This window comes from Salvelinus alpinus, chromosome 5, assembly GCF_045679555.1.
Source record: "Salvelinus alpinus chromosome 5, SLU_Salpinus.1, whole genome shotgun sequence".
NCBI classification, from domain to species: domain Eukaryota; kingdom Metazoa; phylum Chordata; class Actinopteri; order Salmoniformes; family Salmonidae; genus Salvelinus; species Salvelinus alpinus.
The window spans coordinates 11,863,309-11,878,746 of record NC_092090.1 but is presented as its reverse complement, the minus strand read 5'-3'; the positions used below and the strand labels follow the sequence as shown (position 1 = coordinate 11,878,746).

The 15,438-nt window shown below is 43.5% G+C and overlaps 1 protein-coding gene across 1 annotated transcript; it reads left to right on the top strand.

The window, feature by feature from the left end:
• Positions 1-1,491: 1,491 nt before the first annotated feature.
• LOC139575557 (uncharacterized) lies at positions 1,492-13,330 on the top strand. The gene is made up of 13 exons (XM_071400620.1): positions 1,492-1,650; positions 2,943-3,148; positions 3,403-3,540; positions 4,654-4,789; positions 4,982-5,705; positions 6,059-6,200; positions 9,039-9,182; positions 9,610-9,668; positions 10,238-10,428; positions 10,725-11,125; positions 11,483-11,582; positions 11,761-11,953; positions 12,330-13,330. The coding sequence occupies exons 1-13, from the start codon at positions 1,525-1,527 to the stop codon at positions 12,458-12,460; spliced, it is 2,691 nt and encodes an 896-aa protein (XP_071256721.1). The 5' UTR covers positions 1,492-1,524; the 3' UTR covers positions 12,461-13,330.
• Positions 13,331-15,438: the final 2,108 nt, after the last annotated feature.

The window sequence follows — 15,438 nt, the reverse complement described above, 5'->3', positions numbered from 1 at the left end:
AGGGCATGAAAAAATGATCTTTGACCTATTGTGTTCACAACATGTTATTTCATTCAAGAAGCATTTTTCACCTCACCTGATTTTTGACAAGAGAGCTGAGATAATATATCACCTGTCATCATGGCCTAATCATGTTGAACATCTTCATGCTGTCAGTGTCACGCCATGACCTTAGAGATCCCTATTATTCTCTATGTTTGGTTAGGTCAGGGTGTGACTTGGGTGGGAAAATCTATGTTTTCTATTTCTTTTGGCCGAGTGTGGTTCCCGATCAGAGGCAGCTGTCTATCGTTGTCTCTGATTGGGGATCATATATAAGTTGTCATTTTCCGTTTTTAGGTTTTGTGGGATCTTGTTTTCTGTATAGTTTATTTGCCTTACAGAACAGAACTGTTTGTTTTTGTCGTTGTCATTTTGCTTTTGGTGTCATCAATAAAAAGAACGATGTACGTCTACCACGCTGCACCTTGGTCCGGTCATTCCACAAAGGAGAGCCGTTACAGTCAGTTAGGTGGATTCCAACCCACCCATGTTAAACGATGTGAAAACAGAAAAACATCATTTTCTTGTTTGTGTAATCCTCACCATGGTAACAGGCGTGGAAAGAGAATTAGAACACCTCAAGGAGCAATACCATGGGTGAATATGGATTGGTGAAAGCGTAGTGGATGGCTGTTTTCACCTATCCAGCCTACCCAAGGAGGGAATGAAGGATGTATTTACAAAGTAATCCGTAGCAGGACAAATGCAGTATATTTTCATAGGCAAGTTTTGCACCGTTATGATCAGTATGCATTGTGTACCATACATTTTGAATTGCTGTGGCCGTTCCCCCCACAGACACAATAACCCAAACCAAACACATAATGAAAACCTACTCATGAATCAATAAACTCACCATTATCTACAGTGGTAACAATACTAGTTGTGAAATACATGTCATTGAAATGAACCAACATTCTGGTGTGAAATACTTGTATGAACCTTAATCTTTCTTAACTTAATCTTGATTATTTAGTCTCATCATTTATTTTTATTTAATTTAAATACCTTTCATGTGTCATAAGTGCATAGTACTGGTGAAAATGCTTACTAGCCGACTAGGTGAACAATCTGTCGATGTGCCCTTGAGCAAGGCACTTAACCCTAACTGCTCCTGTAAGTCTGGATCAGAGCGTCTGCTAAATGACTAACATGTAAATAGAAAATGTAAATCAGGCCAATGTAAGAGATTAGCAGAGAAAAGTTCAAGATATGCAGAATTACAATAACACACAACTTTATTTCCCCTTTCGTTTCAGGTTATTATGAAAAGGATTTTAGCCTTTGTTTCCCAGTTCATTAAACCAGTTACACCTGTCATAAAGAGAACATGTCCAGGGTGAGTTACAAATGAAACAACGTTGGCATCTGCTCTGACATTCCTCCTGAATGGATGGTGTGTCTGAGAAGGTATAAAGGTTTGGAGGTTGGATGCTGTGGGCAGATAGGTAGAGAGGAATCCTCCAGAGAGAACCAGGCATCATGTCCTCCTCCACACCAGTGTTGCTGCATCTGCTGCTACTGGTCTCCCTGGCTTCAGCGGGACACTTCTATGGAGGCTCCATGTCTTTCACCCCCAAAGGGAGGAACGCTGACGGAACATTCAAGGTGAGAGATATTCAGGGGATCATTGGCTGCGTTTACACAGGCAGCCCAATTCTGATATTTTGCCCAATTATACACACCTTCACACTCTTCACATATGCTGCTACTATCTGTTAATTATCAATGCATAGTCACTTTATCCCTAATACCTACATATTACCTCAAGGACCTGGACTACCCCGTACCGCTGCACATTGACTCAGTACCGGTTCTCCATGTATATAGCCTCATTATTACCTGGACTACTCCGTACCGCTGCACATTGACTCAGTACCGGTTCTCCATGTATATAGCCTCATTATTACCTGGACTACCCCGTACCGCTGCACATTGACTCAGTACCGGTACTCCATGTATATAGCCTCATTATTACCTGGACTACCCCGTACCTCTGCACATTGACTCAGTACCGGTTCTCCATGTATATAGCCTCATTATTACCTGGACTACCCCGTACCGCTGCACATTGACTCAGTACCGGTTCTCCATGTATATAGCCTCATTATTACCTGGACTACCCCGTACCGCGACTACCCCGTTACTTCCTTAATTACATGCCAAATGCCTCGCTTGACTCAGACAAGCTAAGGTTGCTGCTGATAACAATTTCCTACTTTGCAGATACATTTATTCTTGTATTTTGGGGAAAAAATGACAAACCACCCACTTTTCAATCGTAGTTAAAACAGGTTGCAGACGTTTTGCCATTAAAGAAATTAACAATAGATTTATAGAACCGTGGATCCAAATTTGTGAAGGTATGGTCCCCCCTGTTGTTCTTTATTGAGACCAGCTCTTAAACATTACATTTATTTGTATCCTCAATTGTACACAAGGTCCAACCGAAGAAGTCCCAGCGAGTACTTATCTTTCACCCGCCGTATAATGTTGTCTATGAAAATATATATAATTACATGCCAAGCACTTGGCTGTAAAAACAACCCCACTTCATCCAAGATGTAGCTGCTGCTGTTTGGTTTGTGTGAGTCTTTTCTATGTAGAGTATGTATTACCCATTTCTCTTTTCCTGTTTGTCTTTATCAATAATATCAGAATATTAAAAATGCAAAACATTTATAAAAAACTCGAACTGCAGTGAGTGAGTGCTAATCTGTTATCTGTCAGTCATCACAGATCAAATGCTGTCACAGTCTCTGTTGGAAATATTGACATGATTCTTGGTGAGATTGAAACAATTGTTCTGCCAAAGCTGTTTCAAAACATCAGTTTAATTAGGCTTCATCAGTCTAATGATGTTTTATTGCCCCATTACAATGTGACTTTCTGTTCCCCAGGTGGATTTCCGCTACAAGAATACCCATGATTGGTGTGATTACGCTGGCTGGTATTGTTCTTCAGGGAACTGCGGCTCTTCTGTCAAAGATGTCAGAGGCACAATTGACAGCAGCAGCAGAGGACGGAGTGGTTACAACAACCAGTGGTGTGAAACTGAAACTGTCGAGACCAGAAATATCCCCAGTGATAAACCTTTTCAACTGGTGTAAGTTTGTTATGAAATACATCTATTCAATTTATTGAACACACATTGTGCACAATGACAATGACTTAAACTCACATCTGGTATAATGGTTTTAGCTATACTGTTAAAACCTACTTCTACAAGGTAGACTCCGCTCTGAGTTGTTTTTCAAAGACCGTGACAAAGACACTCGGTAAAGGATATTGCTATGGTGGGTTTGATAACATTCCAGCCCAAGTGACCACTTATCTAAAGATGTTTTGTTGTTGTAACAGACAGAACAGCTGCTGTTGGATCCCCACAGTAAACCATCTTGGATCTTGGAGCCTGGAAACACAAGTGGATCTGGGATCAAGATCTGATACTGGTGAACCCAACAGATCTCCAGTCACATCCATTCTTCCTTTCATACGGTAACAACTTTCTGACTCCCTATACATTACCTCTTTGAACCGATCAGTTTTTTATATATACAATACAGGTTATTGAAATTTGAAATCCTAATTAGACATATTCCTACATTTTTGGCGGTAAGGAGGAGCACGTATCAAACTCAAGTTAGTTGGCAATTTCGTTCTGTAAAAAATAGAGCAATAGCATTTTCCAGCCCTGACGTCAGCAATTGACCTGTTTAACTTCAGCTCATTTGTGTTAAAGTGGGCGGGGTGACATATTTGAGGCGTGTCCAGGGGCAGCCCCCACACCGGTCCGTTCTTATTTTCTCCAGGCCCCGATCATTAGCCAGATATTATCATGTTGCTCAACAACAACAAACCCTCTGGGCTATTTATTATGGAGGCTGTAACTGTATTTAGACATTTAGCCTATTTAAACAAGTTGTTGTTTTGTTTTTATTAGAATTTGATTAGAATTATACACTGTCTTTTCAGGCCTTATCAATAGCCTACTGAAATTGATCTTGCTAATTGACTGCGTTTGGCATGTCCATCTTCAGACTGCAATTTACAGTAGGCCTTGCCCCTATATCAATGTACATGCTATAGCCTATATTAATTTCCATACTGAAGCAATACAATTAGAACAATGTGGACTGTAAACATGTTCAACATACTGTTTTCTGTAAACATGGATCAGCCTATTTAACTAACTAGGCTGTAAGGGACTAACATTCTAACTGGAGTTGATGACATCACAATAAATATATAAAATACCGTAAATACACAACTTGAAGCAGCCACATGTTTAGCCATGGAACACATTCTGAATGGCCAGTGAGGGGTCAAGCCTCGACACACCCACAACTGGTTTATTCATGGACTTGCCTAGTTAAATAAAGGTTAAATAAAATACATAAATACAAATCAAGGCCCAGACCCTTTTGCAGCACTGCCAGCAACTGCGCCTAAAATTGTGGTGGTGAAAATAGCAAAAATACTTCTGACGCACCTCCGAACCTGTAGCTCTACTGCCAGCTCTTAAACTGACCGTTGTGTTAGGTTTGTTAAAATAGAGCCCTTAGAGTTGACTCATTTCATATGTCGTGTTTCTGACTCCTGTCATTGTAGTGTTCCCCAGAACTGTCCGAGGTCCTACAACCTCATGGCCTTTGACCCTGACGGTGATCGTGTCAGATGCAGATACGGATTGGTCAGACCTGAGTGCGATAGGTGTGACCAGCCTTCAGGTTTCCAGCTGGATCAGGTTGGTGTGGGCAGCTATTTTCAACACCTTGAATCTCATGTGATTGTTGATACACACCATGATGTGCTGTCACGTTGAGACCAAAACATTACAACATAAACCACAATTAATTTGTATTCAATCTATATGTGATTACATAATATTGCATATTGTCTTTGGTCTTAATTTGTGTTCTAACCTCATCACTGTTAGGGCTCTTGCTCCTTACAATACGGCTACACTTCAACGAGTGGCGTCTACGGGTTTGAGCTAGTTGTAGAGGACTTTCCTAACCAACACATCACCCTGTCCTACACCGATGGCTCTAGTTCCTCCAGGGCACCGCTTCATGCAGGGAGACGCCGACGCTCCAGCTACCAAACAACCGTCTCCTATCCCTGGTGGTGGAGCCAAACCACCACAACTCCTTCTCCTTGGTGGTGGAGCCAATCCAACATTATTCCCACCACCACCACCGCCGCCCCCTGGCTCACCACCACCGCCGCCCCCTGGCCCACCACCACCACCTGGCCCACCACCACCACCGCTGCCCCCTGGCTCACCACCACCGCCGCCCCCTGGCCCACCACAACCACCACCCCCTGGCCCACTACCACCACCACCTGGCCCACTACCACCACCACCTGGCCCACTACCACCACCCCCTGGCCCACTACCACCATCCCCTGGCCCACTACCACCACCACCTGGCCCACTACCACCACCACCTGGCCCACCACCACCGCCGCCCCCTGGCTCACCACCACCGCCGCCCCCTGGCCCACCACCACCGCCGCCCCCTGGCCCACCACCACCTGGCCCACTACCACCACCACCTGGCCCACTACAACCAACACCTGGCCAACTACCACCCCAGGAAGTCTGCATCCCTCCACTGCTCCCCTCAGCAAACTCCCTCTGCATTTCTCTCTTCTGGGTGAGAGACTCCTCTTCTGATGGTTAACAATGCATTGGATTGTTTTATTTATTGAACCTTTATCTAACTAGGCAAATCAGTTAAGAACAAATTCTTATTTAAAGACGGCCTACCGGGGAACAGTGGGTTAACTATCTTGTTCAGGGGCAGAACGACAGATTTTTACCTTGTCAGCTCGGGGATTAAACCCAGCAACCTTTTGGTTACTAGCCCAACACTCTAACCACTAGGCTACCTGCTGCCCCCTGGATGGAGGGTTGGACATATTTATTCTTTAAACAACATCAAACATGGCATTTATTTGTGAAGTATTGGCCTTTACTTGTGTACGTTTGTGTTCCTTTCCACTTCAGTGGACTCTGTTGTTCCGTCCTGTGATGAGGGTATGTACCTGCCCAGGTTCGTGCAGCCGACACCACACAATGGAGAACATCTCCACGCCGAGGTCAACAAAGAGCTGGAGTTCAGGGTCAAGGCCGAGGCTACACACTCAACGTAAGAGACAACATCCATGATAGTCTATGATACAGTATTATACCCAGGATTATATTTCTAGTGTCCTCCTGGTTGTAACAGGTCATCCTGTCTGTAACAGGTCATCCTGTCTGTAACAGTGCAGTCCTGTCTGTAACAGTGCAGTCCTGTCTGTAACAGTGCAGTCCTGTCTGTAACAGGTCATCCTGTCTGTAACAGTCTGTCCTGTCTGTAACAGTGCGGTCCTGTCTGTGACAGTGTGGTCCTGTCTGTAACAGTCTGTCCTGGCTGTAACAGTTTGTCCTGGCTGTAACAGATTGTCCTGGCTGTAACAGATTGTCCTGGCTGTAACAGATTATCCTGGCTGTAACAGGTCAGTCCTGTCTGTAACAGTTCAGTCCTGTCTGTGACAGTGCAGTCCTGTCTGTGACAGTGCAGTCCTGTCTGTGACAGTGCAGTCCTGTCTGTGACAGTGCAGTCCTGACTGTAACAGTGCAGTCCTGTCTGTAACAGGTCATCCTGTCTGTAACAGGTCATCCTGTCTGTGACAGTGCAGTCCTGTCTGTAACAGTGCAGACCTGTCTGTGACAGTGCAGTCCTGTCTGTGACAGTGCAGTCCTGTCTGTAACAGTGCAGTCCTGTCTGTAACAGTGCAGTCCTGTCTGTAACAGTGCAGTCCTGTCTGTAACAGTGCAGTCCTGGCTAAAACCTTTATCACCTGTTGTACTTTGTAACTATTTCAGTGTTGACAAATATTTTCTTCCACAATCACTGATTTGGCTGCAAGCCCGACGTCGGTACACTTATGACAACAGCCAGCTCAAGTGCAGGGCGCGAAATTCAAAATATATTTTTTAGAAATATTTAACTTTCACACATTAACAAGTCCAATACAGCATTTGAAAGATAAACATCTTGTGAATCCAGCCAACATGTCCGATTTTTAAAATGTTTTACAGCGAAAACACCACGTATATTTATGTTAGCTCACCACCAAATACAAAAAAGGACAGACATTTTTCACAGCACAGGTAGCATGCACAAAACCAACATAACTAACCAAGATCCAACCAAACTAACCAAGAAACAACTTCATCAGATGACAGTCCTATAACATGTTACACAATAAATCTATGTTTTGTTCTATGTTTTGTTCGAAAAATGTGCATATTTGAGGTATAAATCAGTTTTACATTGCAGCTACCATCACAGCTACCGTCAGAAATAGCACCGAAGCAGCCAGAGTACTTACAGACACCAACGTCAAATACCTAAATACTCATCATAAAACATTTCTGAAAAATACATGGTGTACAGCAAATGAAAGACAGGCATCTTGTGATTCCAGCCAATATTTCAGATTTTACAGCGAAAACACAATATAGCATTATATTAGCTTACCACAATAGCCAGAAATACAAGCCATTTCCCAGCAGCAAAAGTTAGCGATCGTAACAAACCAGCAAACAATATATAATTTTTGACTAACCTTGATAAGCTTCATCAGATGACAGTCCTATAACATCAGGTTATACATACACTTATGTTTTGTTCGAAAATGTGCATATTTAGAGCTGAAATCAGTGGTTATACATTGTGCTAACGTAGCATCTTTTTCCCACAACGTCCGGATATTTATCTGACACTCACATATTCTGACCAAATAACTATTTATAAACATGACTAAAAAATACATGTTGTATAGGAAATGATAGATACACTAGTTCTTAATGCAATCGCCGTGTTAGAATTCTAAACATAACTTCATTACAACATAAGGCTTACGTTATGGCGAGAGAGTGCCCAAAACCTGGGCGCAAAACTAATAGTACACAGTTCGACAGATATATGAAATAGCATCATAAAATGGGTCCTACTTTTGATGAGCTTCCATCAGAATGTTGTACAAGGGGTCCTTTGTCCAGAACAATCTTTGTTTGGTTTTAGAACGTCCTTTTTCCCTCTTGAATTAGCAAGCACACTAGCCAAGTGGCGCGAAGCTCTCCTTCCTGAACAAAGGCACACAACGCAACACGCCTAACGTCCCGAATAAATTTCAATAATCTAATAAAACTATATTGAAAAAACATACTTTACGATGATATTGTCACATTTATCAAATAAAATCAAAGCCGGAGATAGTAGCCGTCTATAACGACAGCTTTTCAGAAGGCAATTCCAGGTCCCTCCTCGCGCTTTCCAGAAAACAGGAAATGGGTGACACGTCATGCAAAGAGCTTTTATTCCACCTCAGACCAAGATAAACACTCCATTTCTTCTCTCACTGCCTCTTGACATCTAGTGGAAGGTGTATGACGTGCATGTATACTAATACATATCATGCCCATTTATAGGCAGGCCCGAGAACAGAGCATCGTTTTCAGACTTTCCACTTCCTGGTCAGGAAGTTTGCTGCCAAATGAGTTCTGTTTTACTCACAGATATAATTCAAAACGGTTTTAGAAACTAGAGAGTGTTTTCTATCCAATAGTAATAATAATATGCATATTGTACGAGCAAGAATTGAGTACGAGGCCGTTTGAAATGGGCACCTTTTATCAGAGCTACTCAATACTGCCCCTGCAGCCAGAAGAAGCTAAAGCAGCCTAGTGTATAAATCCACCGTCTAAGAAAACCAAAAGTTTTCCAATTAAGAGTACATTTATTTTCTGTGATTGATTTGGATTGGTGCGGTTGTCTCTCTGCTAAGTGGGAATGCTTGTGACGTCCGACTCGGAGTCACCCCACACAAGTTGCGATTTAAAATGGTTAAGGTAAGGGTTGTGGTTTAAGTTAGGGTAGGGGTTAAGGTTAGGATTCAGGTTTGCATTTACCTTGTACGTTTTGCCTCCTTTCTAGGGTTAATGATGTCATCGTCAGTGGACCTCTGAACATCACCAATCACATGACTACCCAGGGGGAGTTTGTCATCCGGTGGACACCCATCCGGGACAATCTGGGGGAGTATTTCCCCATTTGCTTCATCACTGAGGGGCTTTCTGGGTAGGTCTTATGTTTTATAATGCTAGAAACATCACCAGAACTGCTCTTCTACTTCCTGTATGTTCTGCTACTTCCTGTACGTTCTGCTACTTCCTGTACGTTCTACTACTTCCTGTACGTTCTGCTACTTCCTGTATGTTCTACTACTTCCTATACGTTCTGCTACTTCCTGTATGTTCTGCTACTTCCTGTGCGTTCTACTACTTCCTGTATGTTCTGCTACTTCCTGTACGTTCTGCTACTTCCTGTACGTTCTACTACTTCCTGTACGTTCTGCTACTTCCTGTACGTTCTACTACTTCTCTCTGGAGTTTCCTCTTTTTATGATATTTAATTTCCCAACGCACATGAGAGAGAGAGAGACTAATACTACATGTAATGATAATATTGTGCCGTTGTTCACCCTGATCTTCTCTAATACTTTCAGATCTAGTGTGTATCAGTCTGAGATGAGATGTGTTGTGGTGGAGGTCGGACGCAGAAAGGGTTTGTACATTCTTCCACCATCAATATGCTGTGGTGTGTGATTGGACAATATGTTGTGGTGTGTGATTGGACAATATGCTGTGGTGTGTGATTGGACAATATGTTGTGGTGTGTGATTGGACAATATGTTGTGGTGTGTGATTGGACTATGTGCTGTGGTGTGTGATTGGACAATATGTTGTGGTGTGTGATTGGACAATATGTTGTGGTGTGTGATTGGACTATGTGCTGTGGTGTGTGATTGGACAATATGTTGTGGTGTGTGATTGGACAATATGTTGTGGTGTGTGATTGGACAATATACTGTGGTGTGTGATTGGACAATATGGTGTGGTGAGTGATTGTATAATTGTGCACTTTGATAACAGGTGAAGCTGTGAATACTGTATGATACATACTATACCTAGACAACACATCTGAAATCACCAAACATGAAGGAAAGATAAAAATGAAAGTCGAAATGACCCCAACCAACTCAAATCATGGTTCACAGTCGGATTGTTTTGATTAAGACATGTCTGCAAAAGATATGAAGAAATACAACAATAACAACATTTCTCCCGTGACAGTCAAAGCCAAGGTGGTGTGTGACGAGACCAAGATGACGGTAGAAGTGGAGAAGTCCTCTGTTACTGAAATTCACGAGGACCACCTCCGCCTCAACGATCCCAGTAACTCTGCCTGCGACCTGCAACGCCTCTCTAACAGCACCCACATCATTGGAGTCATCCCCCTCAATGCCTGTGGCACTCAGATAGAGGTGAGTCCTCCGAGATGTCAAATATTACAGTGGGATGACACATGTACAGTATTCCTCTTTGTGTGACTCCTGGGTGTCTGTCTGCGTTCTCTATGTTGAACCTGGTTTGAGGGGATATTCACACCAAGGCACCAGCTAGGCTGACAGATCTTGAATTGGTTTCCTCAGAGAGACGGTCAAGATGGAGTGTTTTGGTGAGGGGTGGCTTTATGCCGCCTGTGGGAAGATCTGCCCTCAGAACAGTTTTGCATCAAAAGAGAAACCAACATTTTTCCTCTCCATCTCTCTCAATCCAGGAGGACGACGACAACCTCATCTTCAAGAACCAAATCACCACCTTCGACAACCCCAACGACATCATCACCAGGCACCACCAGGTGGAGATCCAGTTCTACTGCCAGTACGCCAAACGTGGCAACGTGTCCCTGGGCTTCAGTGCACACAGGGACAGCATCACGGTGGTGGAGAAAGGCTTCGGCACGTTCACCTACCAGTTTGAGTTCTACCAGACCAGCCAGTTCAGCGACATGGTGGATCCCCGTGACTACCCGTTAGACGTGGTGGTGAAGCAGATGATCTACATGGACATCGAGGCCGTGTCCACTGTGAACAACACCGAGCTCTTTGTGGAGTCCTGCAGAGCGGCGCCGTACGACAACCCCAACTACCACCCCACCTACCCCATCATAGAAAACGGGTGAGACTGATGATTCAGATCAGCTTTATTAGCACGAGTGGCAAGGCTACTGTTGGTAAAGCAAAGTGAGATAAAGACATCAACAATAACATTCAAATAATACTAATAGTAATGGTGATTAGAGAAAGGAAACACACATATACATATATATATATTAAAATATAAACACTGAGGCATTCATCAACCTCATGGTGGACACTTGTCAGTAATGTGAGATGACAATAGAAACGACAGGTTCGAGACATTTGTATAAACGCTGGGGAAAATTCTAGACTAAAAGATTGTTTTACTGCACTTACTGTATGTACTTTACATATTTACTGTACTCTAGGTTTTACCTGTCTGTTTTTTTACCAGGTGCATTGTGGACGAGACGGTTCAAATCTTCTCCCCCCGTCACCAGAGGCATTTCCAGTTCGGAATGGAAGCTTTCAAATTCATCGGAATGCATGACCAGGTAAATGGGGACAGATTGCTGGATCATTCAAGGGTCGTATCAAGGGTGATATCTTCTCAGTTCAGTGACCTTTGAACCCTCTGGCTATAGGTGTACATCAGCTGTTCAGTGACCTTTGAACCCTCTGGCTATAGGTGTACATCAGCTGTTCAGTGACCTTTGAACCCTCTGGCTATAGGTGTACATCAGCTGTTCAGTGATCCTGTGTGAGGCTGGGAACCCCAACACCCGGTGTGCCCAGGGCTGCGTCAACTCCCCCTCCCCCCAGCCTGCTGGTCACCACCACCGCAAGAGAGAGGCCGCCATGCAAACGGCCAAACACCACATTTCCCAGGGTCCTTTGCGCCTGAGAAAGAGTTCAGAGAGCTCAGGTAAGCTAACCCTGAGGGAAACGGCTGTAGCTTTAGATAAGCTACAAATCAAATGTTGTACTTTGTGTTTTTGACGATACAGTATATTGCAGAAGTTATTATTATCCTCGGTAGCTCAGTTGGTAAAGTGTGACACTTGAAATGCCAGGGTTGTGGGTTCAAATCCCACGGGGGACCATTAAGAAAACACATGAGGATGTATGCACTCACTACTGTAAGTTGCTCTGGATAAGAGAGTGTCTGTTAAATGACTACACATTTAGGAAGGACCTCTACAGTGGATTCTTTCAACAAGAAATAGCATCTCTGCATAAACAGGTGTTTTTCGTTTCACCAAGAGTTTTTGTGTTAAAAAGGTGTTTTCTTGTCTTTCCAGGGACCAACATGAACATGGGGTTGCTGGTTGGGTGTATCGTAGCAGCCGTTGCCATGCTGTGTGGAGTGATGCTCTACAAGGCCAAAACATCAGGCGTTAAATACCAGGCCCTGACAACATTTGAGAATTAGTCCTATGGCAGCCATCCTTTCACATGTAGCCTGCATTATAGAAAGAAGGATGGTGGGAAATATAGAACATTTGAAAAGTGGTCTCTGACTTTAACGATGAAATGTCTCTTGGGACCAATACAAGAATATGCATTAATCCGTAAACGTACTTAGCGGTAACTCCAATTATACAATGTGTCTTGGCTGACCAGGTCAAAAGTTCTTAATAGCCACTCGAGCACCAGTAGGATTGCAAGTGTTCATATATCACAGGAAGCTGCTGAGTGGAGCACAGCTCATAATGTCTGGAATGGAGCGAATTGATCTCATGGTTTTTGATACCATTCTACTCATTTCCCTCCAGCCATTACCATGGTCCCGTGATCCCCAATTAAGGTGCCACCAGCCTCCTGTGAGATATATATGTATTTACTGTAGCCTAGCCTATATGCATGTGACCCATATAGTGCCCTCTAGTGTATAAATGATGTGTAATATACAATGACAGAACAGCTATAAACCAGACAACAACCGTTGAGGTTTGGCCCAAATGTCTCCTACAACTTGTCTGACCAGTTTAACTCCTGCTTCTTATTATGATCTGTATTGGAATGTGGGGACTGTCATGTAATACTGGGATGTACTCTGAAATACCGTTGTCACGTTCTGTAAAGCTTTCTATATAGGCCAGGGTCTGTTGAACCAGGGATCAATTACATTTATTTGTTGTGATTGTGTTACATCAAAATGGGACCCTGGCTAAAATAAATGTTTAGTCTATATGATGTAGTGAATTACTGTAAAATTGTCCTTTCAAATAAATGAATGTATTTGTACTAATTTAGCCATTACGTCTTGCACATTAAATATTAAAATACAATGTAAATGGCATCTTTGTGTATCTAAAATAGTGTGTATGATTCTTCCTGGATCCACTGCAAACGAATGCCGCTTGTGCCTCCTCACATGATCCAACATGGCTGCCCTGTTACATGTGGCCATCAGTGGAGCAGAAGTGTTTTGATTAACATTCTGCATGATCCAACATGGCTGCCCTGTTACATGTGGCCATCAGTGGAGCAGAAGTGTTTTGATTAACATTCTGCATGATCCAACATGGCTGCCCTGTTACATGTGGCCATCAGTGGAGCAGGAGTGTTTTGATTAACATTCTGCATGATCCAACATGGCTGCCCTGTTACATGTGGCCATCAGTGGAGCAGAAGTGTTTTGATTAACATTCTGCATGATCCAACATGGCTGCCCTGTTACATGTGGCCATCAGTGGAGCAGAAGTGTTTTGATTAACATTCTGCATGATCCAACATGGCTGCCCTGTTACATGTGGCCATCAGTGGAGCAGGAGTGTTTTGATTAACATTCTGCATGATCCAACATGGCTGCCCTGTTACATGTGGCCATCAGTGGAGCAGGAGTGTTTTGATTAACATTCTGCATGATCCAACATGGCTGCCCTGTTATATGTGGCCATCAGTGGAGCAGGAGTGCTTTGATTAACATTCTGCATGATCCAACATGGCTAACCTGTTACATGTGGCCATCAGTGGAGCAGAAGTGTTTTGATTAACATTCTGCATGATCCAACATGGCTGCCCTGTTACATGTGGCCATCAGTGGAGCAGAAGTGTTTTGATTAACATTCTGCATGATCCAACATGGCTTCCCTGTTACATGTGGCCATCAGTGGAGCAGGAGTGTTTTGATTAACATTCTGCATGATCCAACATGGCTGCCCTGTTACATGTGGCCATCAGTGGAGCAGAAGTGCTTTGATTAACATTCTGCATGATCCAACATGGCTGCCCTGTTACATGTGGCCATCAGTGGAGCAGAAGTGTTTTGATTAACATTCTGCATGATCCAACATGGCTGCCCTGTTACATGTGGCCATCAGTGGAACAGAAGTGTTTTGATTAACATTCTGCATGATCCAACATGGCGGCCCTGTTACATGTGGCCATCAGTGGAGCAGAAGTGTTTTGATTAACATTCTGCATGATCCAACATGGCTGCCCTGTTACATGTGGCCATCAGTGGAGCAGGAGTGTTTTGATTAACATTCTGCATGATCCAACATGGCTGCCCTGTTACATGTGGCCATCAGTGGAGCAGAAGTGCTTTGATTAACATTCTGCATGATCCAACATGGCTGCCCTGTTACATGTGGCCATCAGTGGAGCAGAAGTGTTTTGATTAACATTCTGCATGATCCAACATGGCTGCCCTGTTACATGTGGCCATCAGTGGAACAGAAGTGTTTTGATTAACATTCTGCATGATCCAACATGGCGGCCCTGTTACATGTGGCCATCAGTGGAGCAAAAGTGTTTTGATTAACATTCTGCATGATCCAACATGGCTGCCCTGTTACATGTGGCAATCAGTGGAGCAGGATTGTTTTGATTAACATTCTCTATGATCCAACATGGCGGCCCTGTTACATGTGGCCATCAGTGGAGCAGGAGTGTTTTGATTAACATTCTGCATGATCCAACATGGCTGCCCTGTTACATGTGGCCATCCGTGGAGCAGGAGTGTTTTGATTAACATTCTGCATGATCCAACATGGCTGCCCTGTTACATGTGGCCATCAGTGGAGCAGGAGTGCTTTGATTAACATTCTGCATGATCCAACATGGCTGCCCTGTTACATGTGGCCATCAGTGGAGCAGAAGCGTTTTGATTAACATTCTGCATGATCCAACATGGCTGCCCTGTTACATGTGGCCATCAGTGGAGCAGAAGTGTTTTGATTAACATTCTGCATGATCCAACATGGCGGCCCTGTTACATGTGGCCATCAGTGGAGCAGAAGTGTTTTGATTAACATTCTGCATGATCCAACATGACTGCCCTGTTACATGTGCCCATCAGTGGAGCAGGAGTGGAGTCAATTCCTTGTTGTATACACAATTCATCTTGAAGCTGCCATGTTTACTGGAATAAATCTCAACTCTAAATAAGTTGACACCAGTGGA